Genomic DNA, 24,483 nt, shown 5'->3' with positions numbered 1-24,483 from the left:
AGCCTCTGACCTGCTCTTGTAGCCAGGAATGTGAACAAGGCAGTTGTGCGGAGTTCGGAATGGTGGAAGAGCTTTGAAGGACTTTTCATCTCTTCCGTGACATTACTTTTCATATTTATATTAGACGTAGAAGGCCATTCAGCCTATCAATTCTATGTTGGCTCTCAAGCAATCCTCATTGTATCCTATTCTCTCCCCCCCCCCCCCCCCGCCGTCAACTCATCCCATTTCACTCTCCCCACATTCCCATCCACTGCCCCCAGATTCTCCCACTCACCCACACACTGCAGGCAACGTACAACGACCGACCCGCACGCCTTTGGGATGTGGGAGGAAACCGGAGCACCCGTGGGGAAACCCACGCAGACACGTGGACAACGTGCAAACTCCACACAGACAGCGGCGGAGGTCAGGATTGAACCCGGGTCTCTGGAGCTCTGACGCGTCCCCATCAGTGACAATTGGTGAGTAATTGAGAATTACTTAGAAACTTATCACAGAAAGAAATATAGACCACATTGAACCATTTCACATCCATATGTTTATATATATACCGGAGCATTTGATTTACATATTATTATAAAAAAGTTTGCAATCTTTTATAATTCAAAAACTGCTAGACAGCAAGATGCATAGAGAGGAATGGTTTGATGCAGATTATGTATTTGTTTTGTCGTCATTCAACCGGTGAAAGCAGAATTAAAAGTGTACATCGTGTTGCGATGAATTAAAACATGTCTGTTTCAGAATGGCTACGTTTGAGACTGGAGTGCTTGTGAGGAGGAACAAACTCTTGCATCTTTCCTTCCCGGCTCTACACACTGTTTTGTTGAATGCATCTTCAGGCAAGTGAAATTAGATTGCATTCAGTAACTGGCAATCCCAAAGCAGAGTCAATCAAGTCAGAGAAAAAGGCCAACCATAACATCGGTTCAGACACTTCTGGTCATGATCTTACTTACAGGCCATTCAGCCCATGCCATCACCCAACAATCCATTTCTCCTTCCGTTCCCTTGTAGTCCCGTAACCCATTCCCCCTCACGTGCCATCAATTCCCCTTTGATTCTTTTGCTACTTACCTAAAATGTGGTGTACCCCCAAGTCTTTGGGATGTGGGAAGAAACTGGAGCGCCCAGGGGAAACCTACACGGTCACAAGGAGAACGTGCAAACTCCACACACACACACACACACACACACACAGATAGCACCGGAGGTCAGTATTGAACCCAGGTCACTGGTGTTGTGAGGTAGAAGCACTAACCAAAAGTAATGGGAGGCCCTCTCAGACTCTAAACCCTTGAGCACCTCACACCATATTTACAGTTTACGTTGGAGCGTTGGAACTGAGTTGGGAAGTATCACCACACTACCATCTCCATTGTGAAAAAGGACTTGTTCCATGGCAACCCTTGCATGGTCAGTTGAGGGGAGCACATTCCCAGACACATCGGAAACCTAACACAGCCATGGATCTACCCAGAAACTTGGGAACAACGAACAATCTGCTGGAGGAACTCAGTGGGTCGAGCAGCATCTGTGAAAGGGTAGGAATTGTCGATGTTTCGGCCCAAAACGTCGACATTTCCTTTCCCTCCCACAGATGCTGCTCGACCCACTGAGTTCCTCCAGCAGATTGTCTGTTGCTCCAGATTCCAGCATCTGCAGTCTCTCGTGTCTCCAGAAACTTAGGAATCCTGGTTCCTTGGAACTGGTCTTTGTATTCCAGCGGAGGTTAATCTTGGATTTCTACTTGTCTGGCCGCAGGGGAGACCGGCTGCCAAAGATGACCCATTACCCTGTAGCAGAGGAGTGATGTTGGGCCTTGGCAGAGGCTGGCTAGGAGAGAAACTTAAAGCAGGAACTTGTAGACATTACATCCCACCAATAATGTCAAGGAGCTTCCAGGAATTGGGAACTGAGTTCCTGAAAGCTGGAAGCAAAGGTTCGATGGACTTGAGCAAAATCGTGAGTATCTTTTCCCCCATTACGTGATCAAGGAAATATTGGAGATGGGATGGGTTCATTCGCAATCCAATCAGGCAACAATGGGTCAATTTGCTATCTGATTGGCTGCTGGGATGCAGAACAGGGGCCAATAGCAGGCGAGGGGAGTGATGATAGGATAGGAAGGGAGGGGGGTGGTCATGTGATGAATTGACAACAGCCTACCAGAGATACAGGAATGAAAACCTTAACTAGAACTTTTCTCCCGAATTAAAGCCCCGAGTGATTGGAGTCCGAAGTCAAATGGAGCTGTGATCTTCGGTCCAGGGTATGTTGTGTCCATTGTACCCGGGTATTGTCCATCCTCAATGAGACGGTGGGGGTGAGACATCTTCTTGAATGGCTGCAGTCCTTCTGGGGAAGATGCTCCCGCGGTGCTGTTGGGGGAGGGAGTTCCAGGACTTAGACGCAGTCACGATGAAGGAACAGTTTCATATTTCCAAGCCAGGATGGTGTGGGACTGGGAGGGGAACCTGCGGGTGGTGGTGTTCTTGTCTTTGGCGGGGGAGGTGGTGGGTTTGGGAGGTGTTGTTGGCGGGGCCTGCCAAGCGACTGCAGTGCGTCCAGTAGACAATGGCAGAGGCAGTGAACATTCACCGTGGTGGATGGAGTGCCAATTGACGGTGTGGAGATGCCACCAATGAGCCTTTCTCCTTCAGCTCGGAACAAGTTGGCAGTCAGCAATGGTTGAGAACTGAGCCTCATCATAGCTGGATCCTGATAGAAGCTCATCAACCTGAAACGTCCCTCTCTCGTTTCCCTCTCCACAGACACTGCCTGACCTGCTGAGTGTTTCCTGCAACCCCCAGTGTGTATCTCATGGTTCCTTTGCTGTTTTTGTCTTCTTCTATTCACACCTTTTTTCAGACAGCTCAGCTGCGATTACCAAGCCTTCAGCACCCTCTCTCAGCAGGCACCACCTCAACTTCTACCATTCAGATGTTCCCTGCCCCTTCAAACACATTCGATTTCCAAGTTTGATTGCTTCTGTTTCTCCCTCCACAGATGCTGCCTGACCTGCCGAGTATCTCCAAGCATTGTCTGGTTCGATGTCAGATCCCAGTCTCTTTGCAGCCCTGACCCCACTCCTGCTGTGTTTCCCGACTGGGGGGCACGAAGGGCTTTGTTAATCACTGCTCGCTCTGCTTCGCTCTGCTCCCAGTCCATCCCCTGGGGCAGAAGTTGTGGTAGCTGGGGGACCGGGCTCCGGAATCGTCAGACCCCAGCGAGAACTCGGAGTCGGTCAGCGACCGGCGGTACATTCTGAGCGGGGAGCGGACGTAGACAGCCGGAGAGGGGGTGTGGGGTGACAGGGGGGAGAGGCAGTCGCTGCGGGGACTGAGGGGGAACGGGGGCTCTCCTGGGCTGCTGGGGGAGCCGGTGGGGCTGGACAGCTTCTTGCGTCGGGCGGCGATGACCACGTTCTTGGCCAGGAGGTCCTTCAGTCGCCGGCTCTCCGCGACCTCCGAACCCGGCTTCCCGGCCGGGACGGACTTTGGCTCCCTGGGCGGCGTCCAGCTGTTGGGTGACAGTACTCCAGCCGATGGACTCAGGGGGCAGGGGGGAGTTCGGGGACTGTGCGGAGCAGCGTCGCTCGCTGGGTCCGACGGGATGGTGTCCAAGTAGGTCCTGGGGATGCTCATTCTCCGGTCGATGGCAGTCTTCCAAGGCGGAGTCACCGGAGATGTCCATCCCTGCTGGGAGAAGAAAAGAAAACAATTAGATTTCCCAATCCCCCGAAATACCTCGCCCAAGCAGAGCAAAGACCTCACATCCCTCTCTGGACATCACAGCTCAGCACATCACAGAAACCAGCCTCCCCTCCATGCACTTCCTGCTGCCTCGGCAAAGCAGCCAACATAATCAAAGACCCCACCCACCCCGGACATTCTCTCTTCTCCCTCCTCCCAGGAGATACAAAAGCCTGAAAGCACGTAGCACCAGGCTCAAGGACAGCTTCTCTCCCACTGTTATAAGACTATTGAACGGTCCCCTAGTACGATAAGATGGACTCTTGACCTCACAATCTACCTCATCGTGACCTTGCACCTTATTGTCTGCCTGCACTGCACTTTCTCTGTAGCTGCAACACTTCATTCTGCATTCTGTTATTGTTTTACCCTGTACTACCTCAATGCCACTGATGTGATGTTAAGGTCAGGCACAGTAGTGTAGTAGTTAGCGTAACGCTTTACAGCGCCAGAGACACGGATTCAATTCCGGCCACTGTCTGTAAGGAGCTTGTATGTTCTCCCCGTTTCTGCGTGGGTTTCCTCCGGGTGCTCGGGTTTCCTCCCACATTCCAAAGACGTACGGGTTAGGAAGTTGTGGGCGTGCTATGTTGGCGCCGGAAGCGTGGTGACACTTGCGGGCTGCCCCCAGAACACTCTACACAAAAGATGCATTTCACTGTGTGTTTCGATGTACATGTGACTAATAAAGAGATCTTATCTGATGAACTGATCTGTATGAATGGTTTGTAAGACAAATTTTTCACTGTACCTCAGTACATGTAACAATAATAAACCAATTTACCAAAACTCTTTACAGCCAAGAAGCCCCTGTGAAAAATGCAGCAGGCAATTATGTACAGGAAGATCCCACAGGCAGTTCAGAGTGTGTTTGAGGGATAAATATTGGGCAAGATGTTGGGAGGGGGGCGCCACTACTCAATGGTGGGGTTTGTAATCTCTTATGAGAGGGTTTCAGGTTGATTCCCCTTGCTGACAGAATGGCAGCGCTGGACTCCGTATCACACCAGGAGTCGGGCCTGCCTATGACTTGGGAACGGACTCCGTCCAGCCTCGTTCTCTGTGCGCATGATCAAGGGGTTAGCTGGAACGTGTCAGCAACGTCACAGGAAGGCGTTGAAAGCCAAGACAACTGGAGGCTACAGCAATGCAGCACCAACAGTCCCAGAGTAAGAAGTCAGGGATTTTTTTTACATGGATTGAATTTACGGCACAAATCAGGCCATTCAGCCCTTCTTTTCTGGGCTTGTGTTTCTGTTCCTCATCAGCCTCCTCCCGCCTCTCACTGCCAACTCCTTCTGCTCCCCTCTCCCTGTGCACAGTGACTCGATGTGGTACTGAGACCAGAACTGTTCTCAGTGACTCTGGGTCTGTGATACTGAGACCAGAACCATTCTCAGTGACTCTGGGTGTGTGATACTGAGACCAGAACCATTCTCAGTGACTCTGGGTGTGATACTGAGACCAGAACCATTCTCAGTGACTCTGGGTGTGTGATACTGAGACCAGAACCGTTCTCAGTGACTCTGGGTGTGATACTGAGACCAGAATCATTCTCAGTGACTCTGGGTGTGTGATACTGAGACCAGAACCGTTCTCAGTGACTCTGGGTGTGTTACTGAGACCAGAACCGTTCTCAGTGACTCTGGGTGTATGATACTGAGACCAGAACTGTTCTCAGTGACTCTGGGTGTGTGATACTCAGACCAGAACCATTCTCAGTAACTCTGGGTGTGTGATACTGAGACCAGAACCGTTCTCAGTGACTCTGGGTGTGATACTGAGACCAGAACCGTTCTCAGTGACTCTGGGTGTGTGATACTGAGACCAGAACCATTCTCAGTGACTCTGGGCGTGATACTGAGACCAGAACCGTTCTCAGTAACTCTGGGTGTGTGATACTGAGACCAGAACCATTCTCAGTGACTCTGGGTGTGTGATACTCAGACCAGAACCATTCTCAGTGACTCTGGGTGTGATACTGAGGCCATAGTAACACGATTACAAGAGTTGGGACATCACATTACAGCTGTGCAAGATGTTGGTGAGACCACACGGAGTACTGTGTACAGTTCAGGTCACTCGGGTATAGGAAGGCTATCATTAAGGGTGCAGAAAATATTCACAAGGATGTTGCTGGGACCAGACAGCTTGAGTTATAAGGAGAGACTGGATAGGCTGGGGCTGTTTTCCCTGGAGCGAAGGAGGCTGAGGGGTGACCTTATAGAGGTTGATAAAATCATGAGGGGCAGAGATAGGGTAGATGGTCACAGTATTTTTCCCAGTCTAGGGGAGTCTAAAACTAGAGGACATAGGTTTGAGGTGAGAGGGGAAAGATTTAAAGGGGACACGAGGGGCAAGTTTTTCCACACAGAGGGCGGGGGGTATATAGAACGAGCTGCCAGAGGAATTGGTGGAGGTGAGTACAATTACAATGTTTAAAAGATATTTGGATTGGTACATGGAAAGGTCTAGAAGGATACGGGCCAAATGCCAACAAATGGGACTAGCTTAGGTAGGCAACTTGGTTGGTATGGATGAGTTGGGCCGAAGGGTCTGTTTCTGTGCTGTACAGCTCTATGGCTCCCAGAGTGATAGGTCTGTGTACAGTAACTCCTGGTGTGACATGCAGGTCAGAACTGGAATGGGGACTTTGCCCAGTGTGCATCTGCAGAGGATAGCATTGGTGGTGTAGTGAGCAGGCAGCTGCTCTTTTGCCAGTGATTCTCAGACTGCCATCCGGGCTGACTGCACCGAGGTTCATTGTTCAGTTACGATGCACACCAGAGGCGATATCGCCTCATCCACTTGCAGGGAAATAATTCCACGACTCTCTCTAGGAGAGCAGAGAATATCTCCCTCATGTCTGGGCCTCAAACACAAAACAGGTTATTCACTGCAGTTGCTGGTGTTGGGGCTTTGCAAATTGGCTGCTGTATTTGTAGAGGAAAAGATAGTTTGAAGATCAAGCTGGAGAAAATCTTCTGTCTATCATAATTTTATGAACTTCTTTGAGGTCTCCCCTCAGCCTCTGCCGCTCCAGAGAAAACAGCCCAAGGTTGTCCAGGCTCTCCTTATAGCTTATGCCCTCTAATCCAGGCAGCATCCTGGTGAACCTCTTCTGCACCCTCTCCAAAGCCTCCACCCACATCCTTCCTGTAACGGGGCGACCAGAACTGCACACAATACTCCATGTGCGGTCTAACCAAAGTTTTATACAGCTGCAACGTGACTTCCTGACTCATGCCCGACTAATGGAGGCAAGCACGCCGTACACACTATCTACTTGTGTTGTCACTTTCAGGGAGGTATGGACTTACACCCCAAGATCCCTCTGTACATCAACACTGTTGAGGGTTCTGCTATTCACTGTCTACTGTCCCCTTACATTTGACCTCCCAAAGTGCAACACCTCACACTTGCTCGGATTAAACTCCATCTGCCATTTCTCTGCCCACTTCTGCCCATTTACTCTACCTGTGCCCCTCATGATTTTACACACCTCCATCGTCATCCCTCAGCCCTCTCTGTTCCAAACAACCCCAGCCTCTCCAATCTTTCCTCTTTGCGACAATTTTCCAGTCCTGACAATACCCTTGTTAATCTCCTCTGCAGCCTCTCCACTGCAACCACACCTCTCCTCTAACGCCGTGACCAGAACCGTACGCTGCGCTTAAGCTGAGGTCTAACTCCGGTAACCCTCCTGCTCTTATATTCTGACCCTCACCCTGTATGTCTTTTCAACCACCTCATTGACCCTCTTCTCGTTACTACCATGGGGGAGGAGGTACAGGAGCCTGGAGACCCACACTCAACGATTCAGGAACAGCTTCTTCCCCTCCGCCATCAGATCTCTGAATAGTCCATGAACATTACCTTGTTATTCTCTTTTTGCACTATTTATTTTATCATTTATTGTAATTTTTATATCTTTGCGCTGCACTGCTGCCGCAAAACAACAAATTTCACGTCATATAAGTCAGTGATAATAAATCTGATTGTGACTTGTCCTGCTCCCTTTAAGGATCTGTGGACGTACACCCCAAGGTCCATCTGCTCCTCCACACCACCCAACACCCTCCCATTTATTGTACCTCCCCTTGCCTGTTCCACTCCCAAATGCATCACCCCTCAACCATCTGAATTAAACTCCATTTGCCACTTGCCTGCCCAAATGCCCAGACCATCGATATCATCCTGCAGTCTAAAGCTTCCCCCCCTGTCAACCACACAACTAATTTTTGAATCATCAGCAAACACAGAACAGTACAGCATAGGAACAGGCCGTTTGGCCTACGATGTTGTGCCAAACTAAATTAGTAATCAAATGCCCAACTAAACAACATAGAACATCGAACACTACAGCACAGTACAGGCCCTTCGGCCCACAATGTCGTGCCAACATCTTATCCTGCTCTAAGATCTAGCTAACCCTTCCCTCCCACGTAGCCCCCTATTTTTCTATCATTCATGTGTCTACCTAAGAGTCCCTTAAATGTCCCCAATGTATCTGCCCCCACAACCTCTGCAGGTTGTGTGTTCCACACACCCACCACCCTCTGTGTAAAATACTTACTCCTGACATCCCCCTTATACCTTCCTCCAATCACCTTAAAATCATGTCCCCTCATGTTAGCCATTGTCACCCTGGGAAAAAGTCTCTGACTAAACTAATCCCTTCTACCTACTCAATGACCTATATCCCTCCATTCCCTGCATGTTTATGCATCTATCTCAAAGCCTCTTAAACACCTCTATCGTATCTACTTCCAGCCCCACTCCGGCAGCCCGTTCCAGGCACCCACCACTCTCTGTGTAAAAAAACTTGCCCCGCACACCTCCTTTGAACTTACCCCCCTCACCTTAAATGCATCCCCTCTGGTATTAGACATTTTAACCCTAAAAAGATACCGGCTGTCCACCCTATCTCTGCTTCTCAACCTTATAAACTTCTATCAGGTCTCCCCTCAGCCTCCGACGCTCCAGAGAGAACAACCCAAGTTTTGCTGGGTTGTTTTCTCCGACGCTTAAACCTCAATCAGTCATCGGCATCGATGGCAGGCAGAGTGGCGCAGTGGGTAGAGACGTTGCCTCACAGCTCCAGAGACCCGGGTTCGATCCCGACCTCCGGCGCTGTCTGTGTGGAGTTTGCACGTTCTCCCTGTGACCGCGCGGGTTTCCCCCCGGGTGCTCCGGTTTCCTCCCACATCCCAATGTGCAAGTCGGTAGATTAATTGGCCGCTGTAAATCGTTCCTAGTGTGTGGGTGAGGGGTGGAATCTGGGGGGAGTTGATAGAGAGTGTGGGGAGAATGAAATGAAATTAGTGGTGCAATTGGGTGGTCGGTCAACATGGACTCAGTGGGCCGAAGGGCCTGTTTCTGTGCTGGATAAGGTGCAGGAAACATTCATAAGGATGTTACTAGGACTGAGTTCTAAGGAGATACTGGATAGGTTGGGACTATTTTCCCTGGAGCAAAGGAGGCTGAGGGGTGACCTTATAGAGGTTTCTAAAATCATAAGGGGCAGAGATAAGGTGGATGGTCACAGCCTTTTCCCCAGGGTAGGCGAGTTTAAAACTAGAGGGCACTGGTTTAAGGGGAAAGGTTTAAAGGGGACCTGAGGGGCAACCTTTTCACACAGAGGGTGACGGGTACATGGAACGAGTTGCCAGAAGTGGTAGCGGCAGGTACAATTACCATGTTTAAAAGACACTTGGAGAGGGACGTGCATGGTATTAGTGTAAATGGGTGGTTGGTGTCTGGCACGGACTCAGTATTCAGGGTGACTATTACCAAAGGCAAGGGGCCAAGTGCTAGGTTATAGAGTCATTGACTGACACAGATGTTTCCGTGGACCAAGTCCACGGGGTAACTTAGCGCTGGCGACTAACCCACCGACCCGCATGTCCTCAGGATGTGGGAGAAAACCGGGAGCACCTGGGGGAAACCCACGTGGTCAGAGCGAGAACGTGCAAACTCCACCAGAGGTCGGGATCGAACCCGGGTCTCTGGAGCTGTGAGGCAGCAGCTCTACCCGCCGTGCCACTGTGCACCCTGTGAAACGCTGTCCTCCTGGAGAACTTATAACAGACACCTCAAAACACTTAAGAATTATCACCAATGCAATCGCTACAACCCTCCAAGTCAACTGGGAGGACAGGCACACTAATGTCGATATGTCAATGTACAAGACATTGGTGAGGCCACATTTGGAATACTGTGTCCAGCTTTGGTCACCCTGCTATAGGAAAGATGCCATTAAGCTGGAAAGAGCGCAGAGGAGATTTACGAGGTTGTTGGCAGGACTCGAGGGACTGAGTTACGGAGGGAGGTTTAGCAGGGTGCGACTTTATTCATTAGAGTGCAGGAGAATGCGGGGTGACCGTATAAAGGTGTATAAAATCATGAGGGCCATAGATAGGGTGAACGCGCACAGTCTTTTTTCCAGGGAACTCTATCTCTCCAGCCAGAATTGGACAACTGGTCTCCCATCTTTCCTTTGTACTTGGCTCTTATAAGGATGAACTCTTGATCTCCTAATCTACCTTGTCGCATCCCTTGCACTTTATTTGTAAGTGTAACACTCTCTCTGTAACTGTAAAACTATATTCTGTTTTCCTTTGTACTAACTTGATGTACAGATGTATGGAATGATCTGTCTGGATGGCACGCAGACAAAAGCTTTTCACTGTATCTTAGTACACGCGACAATAATAAACCAATTACCACCTGAACAATATCTTGACTAAAGTCAGGAGTTCAGAGCCCAGTATAAAATGTGTTAAAGAAGCCCACTGGGGCCTGTGCTAGCTCACTGGAAGATTTCCCCCATTAACCCCCACCCTCCTGATCTTTCCCCACCATCTTCAAGCATTTGGAATTGGAATATTATTGTCACTTGTACTGAGGTACAGTGAAAAACTTGTCTTGCATGCCGTCCATACAAATCAGTTCATTACACAGTGCATTGAGGTAGTACAGGGTAAAACGATAACAGAATGCAGAATAAAGTGCTACAGCTACAGAGAAAGTGCAGTGCAGGCAGACAATAAGGTGCAAGGGTCACGACGAGGTAGATTGTGAGGTCGAGTCCATCTTATTGTCCTAGGGGACCATTCAATAGTCTTATAGCAGTGGGATAGAAGCTGTCCTTGAGCCTGGAGGTACGTGCTTTCATGTTTTTGTATCTTCTGCCCGATGGGAGGGGGGAGAAGAGAGAACGTCTGTGGGTGGGTGGGGTCTTTGATTACGTTGGCTGCTTTACCAAGGCAGCGAGGAGGTTTCCTCATTCAGCTACTTCTCTAGTCCCCTCTGGAAGGCTCCTGTTAAATCTCCTCCTATGGCCCCTTCAGCTAACACACCCACTCACAGCAACTCATTGTGTAGCAACATCCCTCGCTCCACTCTGGCTCTTTCACCTTCACTCTGGTTACCAGCGCTCTGCCCAACGCAAATAGCTTTTCCAACCAAACTCGTCCGGATGTTGAACTTCCCTATTAAATCTCTGCTTCACCACAGCTCTCAGCACCAGTATCTCCAGTGTCTCTACATGTTGCTCATCCCGAGGACCATTCTAAGTAAATCTCCTCTACGTCCACTCCAAGGTCTTGACACAGGTAGACAGGGTGGTGAAGGAGGCATTTGGCACGATCGCCTTAATCAGAATATTGAGAACAGCAGTTGGGACTTCATGTACAAGATGTTGGTGAGACCACACTGTGCGCAGTTCTGGTCACCCAGGTTCTCGGAAGGATGTCATTAAGCTGAAAAGGGTGAAGAAAAGATTCACGGGGATGTTACCGGGACTGGAGAGCTTGAGTTATAAGGAGAGACTGGACGGGCTGGGACTGTTTTACCTGGAGCGGAGGAGGCTGAGGGGTGACCACATAGAGGTTTATAAAATCATGAGAGGTGTAGATAAGGTGGATGGTCACAGTGTTCTTCCCAGGGTAGGGGAGTCTAAAACCAGAAGGCACAGGTTGAAGGTGAGAGGGAAAAGATTTAAACGAAATCTGAGGGGCAGCTCTTTTTACACAGAGGGTGGTGGGTGTGTTGAACGAGCTGCCAGAGGAAGTGGTAGAGGCAGGTACAATAACAACATTTTAGACATTTAGACAGTTCCTTGGATAGGAAAGGTTTAGAGGGATATGGTCAAAACACAGGTAAATGGGACTAGCACAGGAAGATACCTTGGTCAGGATGGACGTTGGGCCGAAGGGCCTGTTTCCATGCTGTATAACTCTATGACTCTTTAAGTCCTTGGTAGTGTAGTGACAGTTGCAGCCTAAGTTTCCCCAAAATACCACTAATGAACATAATACATATTATCTGCATAGTGAGGGTGCAGAGCTCAGAGATACAGAGGGATCTGTGAGTTCTGGTACATGACTCACAAAAGGCTAGTATGCGGGTACATCAGGTAATTTGGAAAAGATAACAGAATGTCTTTATTTATTGTGAGGGTCATTGAATACAAAGGGAGGGAGGATGTGCTTTGGTTATACAAGATATGAGTGAGACCATCTGGAGTACTGTGGACAGTAACGGTCTACTTAGCTAAGGAAGGGTGTTGATGCATCGGATGATTTACTGCTCTGGTACCTGCACCAGACAGATAACTTCATGAGGAAAGCTTGGACAGGCTGGGCTTGTATCTGCTGGGGTTCAGAAGACAGGACTTGACTGAAACACATAAGATTTTGAAAGGGTCTTGACAGGGTGGGTGTGGACAGGATGTTTCCTCTTGAGGGAAAGTCTAGAGCCGAGGGTGATGGTTTAAAAAAAAAACCCAGCAAAGATGAATTTCTCTTGGAGAGCTGTGAGTCTTTCGACCTCAGAGGACAGTGAAGCCAGACGCTGAATATTTTTAAGAGAGAGGCAGCGAAGAAAATACGTGAAAGGGTGGGGTAGACAGGAAGGCTTGAGGGTCCCTCAACTGCCCTGCCCAGGACCACAAGAAACTGCAGAGAGTTGTGGACACAGCCCAGCACATCACGGACACCAGCCTCCCCTCCTTGGACTCTGTTTTTACCTCGTTGTCTTGGTGAAGCAGCCAGCATAATCAAAGACCCCACCCACCCGGGTCATTCTCTCTTCTCTCCTCTTCCATCAGGTAGAAGATACAGGAGCCTGAGGGCACGTACCACCAGGCTTAAAGACAGCCTCTACCCCACTGTGATAAGACTATTGAATGGTTCCCTTATACGATGAGATGGACTCTGACCTCACAATCTACCTTGTTGTGACCTTGCAGCTTATTGCACTGCACTTTCTCTGTAGCTGTGACACTTTGTTCTGTACTGTTATTGTTTTTACCTGTACTACATCAATGCGCTCTGTACTAACTCAATGTAACTGCACTGTGTAATGAATTGACCTGTACGATCGGTATGCAAGACAAGTTTTTCACTGTACCTCGGTACAAGTGACAATAATAAACCAATACCAACAACCAACTTCAGCTCTTAATGTTTGTAAATAGGTGCACGAGTCTACTACCCAGCTCTACCTTCCTGGCTGATCCCAATATCCTCAGGATCTGTCAATCTCAGCCCTTAATGGGTTTAATAGTGACTGAGCACCCACAGCTCTCTGGGAGAGAGGACAGAGGTTCACAACCCTCAATCCCACCTTATCTCAGTCCAAAATGGCCAAGCCTTTTTCCTGAGACCACACCTCTGGTTTTAGGTACAAAGTCTGGTTTTACATATAATCCCCTTGAGCATCAACCAAAATAAGTTCTTTTCAGGAGGAGCGTGGATAACTCACGGAAAGGAGAAGGAGAGAGGGAGAGAAAGAGAGAGAGAGAGAGAAATTGAAAGAAATAGCTTTATTAAAGTGCAGAATACAATCCAAATGAGGTACAGTAGAATATTTTAGATTACAGGAGAAATCCAGAGGAAGGAAATCACAATTCATTGCAAAATGTTCAATAAATTACAGTAGAGTAGAGTAAAAAAGCAAGAACAAGGATTTTTAGTGCAGTGAATTGCCCAGAATAGTCGGTCAGTCAAGCAGAGATTCATTTGTCTGGGTCACCAATGACTGGAGACATTGGAAGACACTACTACATGTTCCAGTGGTGAGGCTTGGGGCTCAGGTCCTGAACAGCTGGAGACCAAACCTTTCACAGACTTTCATTCTGATCATTCACAGACTTCTACTCTACCCATCCCAACAGCTCTCTTCCAAAGCCCTTACCCCAAAGCCCTCTCTGACTGGCTCAAACATGAAACCCGTCCCCTCAGTGGAGTATTGTGTTCAGTTTTGGTCACCTTGCTACAGAAAAGATGCCTTTAAGCTGGAAAGAGTGTAGAAAAGATTTACGAGGATGTTGCCAGGACTCGAGGGACTGAGTTATAGGGAGAGGTTGAGCAGGTTGGGACTTTACTCCCTGGAGTGTAGCAGACCGAAGGGTGACCTTGTAGAAGTGTATAATATCACGAGGGGGATACACAAGATGAATGCACACAGTCTTTTTCCCAGGGAAAAAGAATCAAAAACTAGAGGTGTATAAGATGATGAGAGGCATTGATCGTGTGGATAGTCAGAGGCTTTTCCCCAGGGCTGAAATGGTTGCCACAAGAGAACACAGGTTTAAGGTGCTGGGGAGTAGGTACAGAGGAGACGTCAGGGGTAAGTTTTTTTACTCAGAGAGTGGTGAGTGTGTGGAATGGGCTGCCGGCAACGGTGGTGGAGGCGGATACGATATGGTCTTTTAAGAGAGTTTTGGATAGGTACATGGCGCTTAGAAAAATAGAGGGCTGTGGGTAAGCCTAGTAATTTCTAAGGTAGGGACATGTTCGGCACAGCTTTGTGGGCCGAAGGGCCTGTATTGTGCTGTAGGGTTTCCATGTTTCTAGAGGGTATAGGTTTAAGATGAGAGGGGGAGGATTTAATAGGGACCTGAGGGGCAACTTCTTTATGCAGAGGGTGGTGAGTATATGGAACGAGCTGCCAGAGGAAGTGGTTGAGGCAGGTACATTAACAATGATTAAAAGACATTTGGACAGGTACATGGATAGGAAAGGTTTAGAGGGATAGGGGCCAAATGCAGGCAAACAGGACTAGCTTAGATGGGCATCTTGGGTTGGCACGGACCAGTTGGTCCATGGCACACAGCACTATTTCCATGCTGTGTGACTCTCTGACTCCTGCACACCTTCCTTCCCCATCTCAGTCGGAGCAGGACAGACACAGGGTGCGTTGCGAGAGAGTCGGCTGGGACCTCCGCCCGCACTGAGTGTTGAGGGAACTACTTGACCACAGCGTGCATCACCTGCAGTAGCCGCTCACTGGAAACCCGTGCTTTCCATAACGACTGGAGGCCAGGAATGGGACGAAACCGCCAACCCCCCAACTCCCCTCCATTCCCCAACCCCAGAAGCTCAATTTAGATCCCACCCTTGCACCACCCCTACTCAACGTGGGGGTGAAGAACAACGCCAACACTCAGATCAATAGCAGAGTGGGGCAGGAGGGACTCTGCCCCCTCCCTTTAAGGGGCCCTGATGTGGTTCAAGGTCCCACAGACTGGCTGGTGGGGTGACTCAACAGTGGGGGGGATCCAGGTGGAGGGATTAATTCCCAACCGAAGTAGGAATAGATCACATGGAGTGGGGAATGGTAAGTGGTAGCTATGTGGTAGAGGGGAAATTTCTGGGGCGGGGAGGCTGGAGATTGGTGGAGGGGAGGGAGTGGGGTGGAAGAAGACAGGCTGGAGAGGAGAGGTTCCTGCAAGGCCCAAAAAGTATATATTTTTTGCCAGCGCAAACCAGGAGCAAGTCAATGAATGAAAGTTAATTAACCCTTTGCCACCGGAGACACAAGAGACTGCAAGTGCTAGAAGCTGGAGCAACACACAAGAGGAACTCAGTGGGTCAGGCATCAGTCGACTGCCCATTTCCCTCCACAGATGCCGCCCGACTCGCTGAGTTCCTCCAGCGTCTTGTCTGTTAATCCTTGGCTGCTGATTGGGGATTGAGGCCACTTGGCCCATCTTGTCTGAACTGGGCGGAAATGAACCACCTAATTCCACCCTGTAACACCAGTTCTTCCATTTACACAATTAACGTTTTCTTAATAAATATTTGGATTTCTGCCTCTCCCAACTTTACACGCAGCGAGTTCCGGACCCACAACAGCCTTTGTCCGCGAAATATTTGCCTCAGCACCTCTTCAATGCTGTTATCGATTACTTTAAATCTCTGCCCCAGGGTTTGTGTAAGTGGGCATGCGTGTGGGAGAGGCTGAGCGAACAGTGGGAGAGGGAGGGGGGAGCGCGCGCCCACGTTGAAGAGACGGAAGGAGAGACAACGGGTGCACGTGTGGGGCGGAGGGGGTGGGGGATTGAGGGAGCAGGAGGGGGGGTGAGGGAGCAGAAGAGGAAGGGCGAGTGTCGGTGTGCGGGAAAAGAGGGCTCGAGGCAGCGAGAGCGCGCTTGGGTGGGGGAGATGAGCAGGGGGCGCGAGGAAAGAAAGAAAGTGCGCGAGAGGGGGCAAGAAATGGGGGAGGGGTGAGTGAGGGGCTGTGCCTGGGTGGAAAAAAGTGTGGGGGAGACATGGGAGTAGCCCACGAAGGGAAGTAATGGGGGGGCGGGAGCGCGGACCGGCACTGCACACGCCAGCCCCTGCCCCTCTGGCCTGCGCGCCCCCAAACCCTCAGGCACGCGTGCACGACTGACGTCATCGCCCCGTCCCCATTCACAGAAAAAGGCCACAGGGCCTCCACACCTGGGCCTCAAGTCCGGCTCTCCGTGCCGAGAAGGTCGGTCTGGGGGCCTGGGTTGCCTCGGCAGGCCTGGGGGTGGCTGGCGGCGCGGGTGCGTGTCCGGGAGAGGCCTGCGCCGGCTGGGAGTCTGGGCCTCGGCCCTCGCCGGCGGCGAAGCCATTGAGCCTGGGGCCTTGCGGCCTAGCGGCGACAGGAGGAGGCAGCGGCGAGCTGAGCTTGGCCACCAAGGGCCCAGACGGCGGCGGTGGGCTCCTGGCCGGCGGCGAGATGACTAAGGAGGCCGAGCTGACCTGGCGGCGGCCCGGCAGAGCCGCAGCCTTGCCGTTGTAGGCCGAGGCCTCAGGCCTCACCCAGCCACCGCTGCCGCTGCACTTCCAGCCGGCCGGCAGCGAGGCGGTGGGCGAGGGAGGCCGTGGCGGCGGGGCCGGAGCTTCCAGGGTGTAGCGCTCCATCCGAGTCTGACGCCGGGCGAAGAGCTCGGCCCCTTTGCCCCGGACCTCGGCCAGGCCTTGCAGGGCGCCGGGCCTGTGGGGAGGCCGCAGCTCGGGTGGCTTCAGGCACGAGGCCCACTCGGGCGCTGGCCTCTCCTCGCCCGCGCTGATAGCCGGGCCTGGAGCCGGAGCCGGGGCCGGGGCCTTGGCTTGGCCCAGCGTGCAGGCCTCGGCGCCTAGGGCCAGGCCTTCGTCCCCCCCTCCTCCTCCTCCACCACCACCGCCTCCAGCCTTGCGCTGCACGTCAGCGCCGTGGACCAGCGACAACAGCTCGGGGTTGGGTGCCAGCCTCGGCCTCTCGTGGAACGTGAACATGGGCCTGCGGCCCGCCTTCCGCAGCCTCGACTGCTCCAGGATGCCCGTCTTAGAGAGCGGCGGTGGTGGCGGCAGCGGTGGCCGGGCAAGGACCGAAGTCCCGGCCTCCCTCCGGGCCTCGGCCTGCAGCTCCAGGTAGGCTTCGGCGGGCGGCCCTCCCAGTCCAGGTGCCGGGGCCTCAGGCCCAGCTTCGGGCCGGCGGTTCTCCGTCCCTGCAGCTTCCTCGTCCACCTCCTCCTCCTCCATGCCGGCCTGCTGCTCAAAGTAAGGCACGCCGGCCTCCTCGGCTACACGGGCCCCGGTGCCTCCATCCAGTGGCCCGCTGAGGGCGAGCTCGTTGACTCTCTCCTTGCGCCGGTTGAAGAGCAGGACGCCCTTGGAGTTGGGGCCCGGTGGGGTGCCGGTGGTCAACTGGGCCGCAATCTTGTGGCTCTGGAGCCGGGCCCCCCTCGCTTCCTGCTCGCTCGAGCTCCTACTGCGACGGAGACCTGCAAAGGAGCAAGGAAGGGCAGTGTTAACTCATCACCAAACTCCGAAACCCGGGACCCAACACCTCCCTCGGCAACCGGATCTTTGACTTCCCAACCAACAGACCGCAATCAGTGAGGATAGGCAGCAATACCTCCAAGATTATCCTCAACGCTGATGCCCCACAAGGCTGCATTCTCAGCCCTCTACTCCCTGTACACTCACGACTGCATGGCCAGATTCTGCTCTAACTCTATCTACAAGTTTGCAGATGATACCACCGTAGTAGGCTGTATCTCAAATAACGATGAGTTGGAGTACAGGAAGGAGATAGAGAGCTTAGTGACGTGGTGTCATGACAGCAACCTTTCCCTCAATGTCAGCAAAACAAAAGAGCTGGTCATTGACTTCAGGAAGGGGGGCGGTGTGCATGCCCCTGTTCACATCAACGGTGCTGAGGTCGAGAGGGTTGAGACCTTCAAGTTCCCAGGAGTGAACATCAACAACAGCCCGTCCGGGTCCAAACACGGCCAAGAAAGCTCACCAGCGCCTCTACTTTCTCAGGAGGCTAAAGAAATTTGGCATGTCCCTCACCAATTTTTTAATTGATGCACCATAGAAAGCATCCTATCCAGGTGCACCATGGCTTGGTACGGCAACTGCTCTGCCCAGGACCACAAGAAACTGCAGAAAGTTGTGGACACAGCCCAGTGCATCACGGTAACCAGCCTCCCCTTCACGGACTCTGTCTACACTTCTCACTGCCTCTGTAAAACGGCCAGCATAATCAAAGACCCCACCCACCCCGGACATTCTCTCTTCTCCCCTCTCCCATTGGGCAGAAGATACAAAAGCCTGAAAGCACGTACCACCAGGCTCAAGGACAGCTCTATCCCACTGTTATAAGACCCTTGAACAGACCTCCTGTATGATAAAGATGAACTCTTAACCATAAGATGTAGGGGCAGAATTAGGCCATTTGGCCCATCGAGTCTGCACCATCATTCAATGTTTGCTTTTCTTTTATTCCCAACCTCATTCTCCCACCTTCTCCTCATAACCCTTAACCCCCTCACCGATCAAGAACATATCAATTTCTGCCTTAAATACGTGGCCTCCACAGCCCTCCGTGGCAATGAATTCCACAGATTCACCGCCCTCTGGCTGAAGAAATTCCTCCTCATCTCAGTTCTGAAGGGACGTCCCTTTATTTTGAGGCTGTTCCCTTGGATCCTGGACTCTCCCACTGATGGAAACATCCTCTCCACGTCCACTCTATCCAGGCCCTTTGACCTCGCAACCTACTTCGTCAGGGCCCTTACATCTTACTGTGTGTCTGCACTTTCTCCAACTATAACACTTTATTCTGTGTGCTGTTATTACTTTTCCCTTGTACTACCTCGATGTACTGGTGTTGAAATGATCCGTATGGATGGCATGCAAAGCAAAGCTTTTCCATGGTGTCTCAGTACATAAAACATAGAACACAGAAACCCTACAGCACACACAGGCTCTTCGGCCCACAAAGCTGTGCCGAACATGTCTCTACCTTAGAAATTACTAGGCTTACCCATAGCCTATTTTTCTAACCTCCATGTACCTATCCAAAAGTCTCTTAAAAGACCCTATTGTATCTGCCTCCACCACCGTTGCCGGCAGCCCATCTCTATCAGGTCACCTCTCATCCTCCGTCACTCCAAGGAGAAAAGGCCGAGTTCACTCAACCTGTTCTCATAAGGCACGCTCCCCAGTCAAGGCAACATCCTGGTAAATCTCCTCGGCACCCTCTCTATGGCTTCCACATCCTTCCTGTAGTGAGGCGACCAGAACTGAGCACAGTAATAAGCCAATGACGTGACAATAATAAGCCAAATACAGAGTGAAAGTGAAGCACCCCAGATGTTTACAGGGAATTAGAACTGATAACAATGCTCTGAGATCCAGCATAGCCATTAATAAACTTTATTAGCCTCCTATTTTAATAAAGATAAATGCACCCAGCTGTACTTATGCATGGCATGATCTGCCTGGATGACATGCAAAGTTTTTCACTGCATGTGACAATCCTAAACCGATAACAATACCAAACAAGTACAGGGCACAATTTAGCATCGAGCTGCAGAAAGTAGGACTGATCCAACACGGAGGCAGATTCCCGCTCTGCGCAATCCAGCAGGGAAGCTGCATCATAAGAGGTAGTTCAAAGAGTGAGCTGGAGGGCCTTCGGGAGGGGATATAGCGCCCGGGTATTTTGTGTCTGTGGTTTATGACAGATCAGAACTTGGGAATGAGATTTCTTTATTAGTCACATGTACATTGAAACACACAGTGAAATGCATCTTTTGCATAGAGTGCTCTGGGTGCAGCCCGCAAGTGTCGCCACGCTTCTGGTGCCAACATAGCATGCCCACAGCTTCCTAACCCGTACGTCTTTGGAATGTGGGAGGAAACCGGAGCACCCGGAGGAAACCCACGCAGACACGGGGAGAACGTACAAACTCCTTACAGACAGCAGCCGGAATTGAACCCGGATCTCTGGCGCTGTAATAGCGTTTCGCTAACCACTACACTACTGTGCCTGCCCTCATTTCTCTGCACTCTGTTTTTGCCGAGACTCCTGTCCATCACTGCACTAAAGTTTAATGACATGGTGGTGCTGGACAGATCTGGACGAGAGACTAGCTTTCAAACATGCAACTGAATTCAGTTAATCTCGAATATGAATAAGCAACAGCTAGTCTAGGTAACAAAAAATACCACATGGTCACTTTAAAAAAATCTGATTCATTGGTCAGCTTCGAGGGAGAAAATCTGTCCTTTCCTAAATTGGTATTGGTTTATTATTGTCACATGTACTGAGGTACAGTGAAAAACTTGCCTTGCATACCGATCGTACAGGTCAATTCATTGCACAGTGCATTGAGGTAGTGCAGGGTAAAAACAATAACAGAATGCAGAGTAAAGTGTCTCAGTTGCAGGGAAGTGCATTGCAGGTAGACTATAAGGTGCAAGGTCGTAACAAGGTAGATTGTGAGGTCAAGAGTCCACCTCTTCGTATAAGGGAACCGTTCAATTATCTTATCAAATGTAACTCCAGACAGCCAATGCAGCTGACTCATAAAGCCCCATTGCTTGGACTAGAAAGCCCTCATTGTATAGCCACTGCTACTACTAATCAAACACATGGAGCTGAAATGTGCTGGCTGTGCTCATTCGAAGGCCAGGATGCAGTGTGACAGCAGCTGCAATTGGTTTATTATTGTCACTTGTACTGAGGAACAGTGAAAAACTTGTCTTGCATACCGATCGTACAGGTCAACTCATTACACAGTGCAGTTACATTGGATTAGTACAGAGTGCATTGAGGTAGTACAGGTAAAAACAATAACAGTACAGAGTAAAGTGCCACAGCTACAGAGAAAGTGCAGTGCAATAAGGTACAAGGTCACAACAAGGTAGATCATGAGGTCAGAGTCCATCTCATCGTATAAGGGAACCGTTCAATAGTCTTATCACAGTGGGGTAGAAGCTGTCCTTAAGTCTGGTGGTACGTGCCCTCAGGCTCCTGTATCTTCTACCCAATGGAAGAAGAGAGAAGAGAGAATGACCTGGGTGGGTGGGGTCTTTGATTATGCTGGCTGCTACACCAATAAGGATGGGCAGTTGGAGCCTACCCCAGGTCAGACTGATAGATTCTCCATGCACTGGTGAATTGATTTATCACCCAAGTTTAATTTTTATTGCTCTCCCAATGTTTTAGTCTTTAAAATGTTAACTATTTTCAAGAATTATATTTTACTTGTCAGAGGGAAGGCAATTCTCTGTATCGGGGTTGCCTTCTGTTGAGGTCATGTGGCCAGACCTCAAGTGGTACCTTGCTGAAGCCTGCTTGTGGTCAATTATTGTCACGTGTACCGAGGTACAGTGTGTCGTAACAACAACCTCACACTCAGCATTAGCAAGGCCAAGGAATTGATTGTGGACTTCAGGAAGGGGAAGTCGGGAGAACACACACCAGTCCTCATTGAGGGGTCAGCGGTGGAAAGGGTGAGCAGCTTCAAGTTCCTGGATATCAACATCTCAGAGGATCTATCCTGGGCCCAACACATTGATGCAATCAGGAAGAAGGCACACCAGCAGCTCTATTTTGTTAGGAGTTTGAGGAGATTCGGTTTGTCATTGAGGACTCTTGCAAATTTCTACAGATGTACGGTGGAGAGCATTCTGGCTGGTTGCATCACAGCCTGGTACGGAGGCTCCAATGCACAGGATTGCAAGAGGCTGCAGAGGGTTGTAGACTCAGCCAGCTCCATCACGGGGACAACCCTCCCCACCATTAGATTTTTGAACGGTCCATGAAGCCTTGTACACTACCTCATTGTTCCTTTTTCTCTGCACCGTTTATTTATTTTGTAATTTATAGTAATTTTATGTCTTCGCACTGTACTGCTGCCACAAAACAACAAATTTCGTCATATAAGTCAGTGATAATAAACCTGATTCCATACAGATCAATTCATTACAACAGAGCATTGGGGTAGTACAAGGGAAAACAGATGATCATCCACATCTGGCCCAGGTAAGGGTCATGGATGGTGAGCAGACTCTGGCATGGTTTAGCTCTCTATGTGAGTTCCAGTCAGCACGGACAGACACCAGGCTCCCTGCACAGTTTTCACAGCTCCTGTCTCGAATTTCCTGATGTGAAATTTCAAATGGGATCACTAAATCGTAGACCTCAACTCAATGACTTCATTGTTTCTCGGGTTACAATGGAAACCATGTCGTGCAAGGCAGTGTTAGCCAAACCTGTTTCCACTTTGTGCTTTAGCCACAACATCTACAAGGCAGGGTGATGGAGTACTGGATGAGCCCACTTCAATAACCCTCAGAGCTCGACGCCACACACAGCTAAGCACTGTGGTTGACTGACACCCTGTCAACCACCCTGAACATTCATTCCCCTTGTCACCTGCTCACCATGGTTGCAGTGAGCACCATCTATATGATGTACCATAGTTAGTTGTCCAGTTACCCCAACAACACTCTACCTCCAAGACAAGGGTGGCGGAGAAAGGCCAACAATATTCTCAACTGGAAATATTGCTGCTGGGTGTTAATTTTAACACTTGGTAAATTGGTTTATTATTGTCACATGTAATGAGTTACAGTGAAAAAACTTTGGAGACACAAGAGATGCTGGAATCCGGAGCAACAAACAATCTGCTGGAGGAACTCAGCAGGTCGAGCAGCATCTGTTGGGGGGGGGGGGGGGAAGGAATTGTCGATATTTCGGGTCGAAACCCTGCATCAGGACTGATGCTTTAGATGCCTTCCAGGAAGATCATTTCGTCATATCATTGCACCAAGGGGGAATAAAGTGGAGTCTAACAGCATTGAGAGAACCTTCACTGGGTAAAGTGTGACCTCTGAAGACGGTGGATCGAGGGCAATGGGCAACGAGTATTAAATGCAAGAATCAAACTTTTGGAAGAACTCAGCAGTTCAAGCAGCATCTGTGGAGGCAAAGGGATGATCGATGTTTCGGGTCAAAAGATAAGAGATAAGATCTTTATTAGTCACACGTACATTGAAACACACAGTGAAATGCACCTTTTGCATAGAGTGTTCTGGGGGCAGCCTGCAAGTGTCGCCACGCTTCCAGCGCCAACATAGCGTGCCCACAACTTCCTAACCTGTACGTCTTTGGAATGTGGGAGGAAACCGGAGCACCCAGAGGAAACCGACACAGACACGGGGAGAACGTACAAACTCCTTACAGACAGTGGCCGGATTTGAACCTGGGTCGCTGGCGCTGTAAAGCATTATGCTAACCACTATGCTACTGTGCCTGCATTAAAATAGAATGTGAGGCTGACAATTTGTTGCAGCACTTGGGAGCTCCATGGTGGAGACTAGCACCTCGAGTCTGCTAGCTACTCAATAAAATCAAGGCTGATCTTCGACCTCAAGACCATTTTCCTGATCTCTCTGTAATTCTTAGAGATATTTGGATCAGTTTTGAATGCGGCCAGTAACTGAGCCACGATCCTTTCTTGGGTAAAGCACAAAGATTCACCACCTTTGAATGAAGAAATTTCTCATTCCAGATTGAAAGAGTTTGCCCATTGTATCTGAGATGGTGACACCCCCCCCCCCCCAAGGTTCTAGACACCCTGGCCGGGGGATACCGTTTCCCCTTCCCACTGAGCCCCTGTATTGTGGAGGGTCGTGGCTGTCACGTGACAGCACTGCCCCCTACCTGGTCGGATGACAGCACTGCGTGACGTGACAGCACTGCCCCCTACCTGGTTGGAAGACACACCACTGCCAATCAAGGTTTGGCCCCACCCCACCCATCAGCACACACCTGACCATTGGCCTTTGTAATCAATTAGTCCTTGCTGCACCGGGCCATTGGCCTTTGTAAATTACCTGGGCTGGACCACCCAGCCCTCCAGCACTATAAAGAGCGCCACATGTGCTCAGCTCTTTGTCTGCTTCAAGGGATCATCCTGCTTCACTCCAGGCCAAGGACTGTGGATGGTGCTGGAGAAATCATTGGTGAGGTGTGCACTGTTAAAGGGTTGGGAGCATCTTAGTTCATGTCCCTAGTAGCACAGAGCTGTGCCTGCACTGAGTCAAGGGGTGGCAGGTGTTATATTGTTTTTCCTTGATTGTCTGTACCTAGTTTGTGTGTGTGTGTATATTTTACCCCCACT

General features: G+C 50.3%; 1 protein-coding gene across 2 annotated transcripts in view; it reads right to left on the bottom strand.

Moving 5' to 3' along the window:
- Window positions 1–533: 533 nt before the first annotated feature.
- LOC127569295 (synaptopodin) overlaps window positions 534–24,483 on the bottom strand; it is a 100,870-nt gene continuing 76,920 nt past the window's right edge. The window contains exons 3-4 of one of the 2 annotated variants that reach the window (XM_052013801.1): window positions 16,490–17,781; window positions 534–3,704 (exon numbers count right to left, since the gene is read on the bottom strand). In XM_052013801.1, the coding sequence (XP_051869761.1) occupies window positions 3,138–3,704; window positions 16,490–17,781 (1,859 nt within the window). In that variant the 3' untranslated portion in view covers window positions 534–3,137. The remainder of the gene's footprint in view (window positions 3,705–16,489; window positions 17,782–24,483) is intronic. The other variant, XM_052013802.1, reaches the window with a different exon arrangement.

Source organism: Pristis pectinata, chromosome 4 (assembly GCF_009764475.1).
Source record: "Pristis pectinata isolate sPriPec2 chromosome 4, sPriPec2.1.pri, whole genome shotgun sequence".
Lineage (NCBI taxonomy): Eukaryota > Metazoa > Chordata > Chondrichthyes > Rhinopristiformes > Pristidae > Pristis > Pristis pectinata.
The sequence above is the reverse complement of the archived record's forward strand: the minus strand, read 5'-3'. Positions and strand labels throughout refer to the sequence as shown.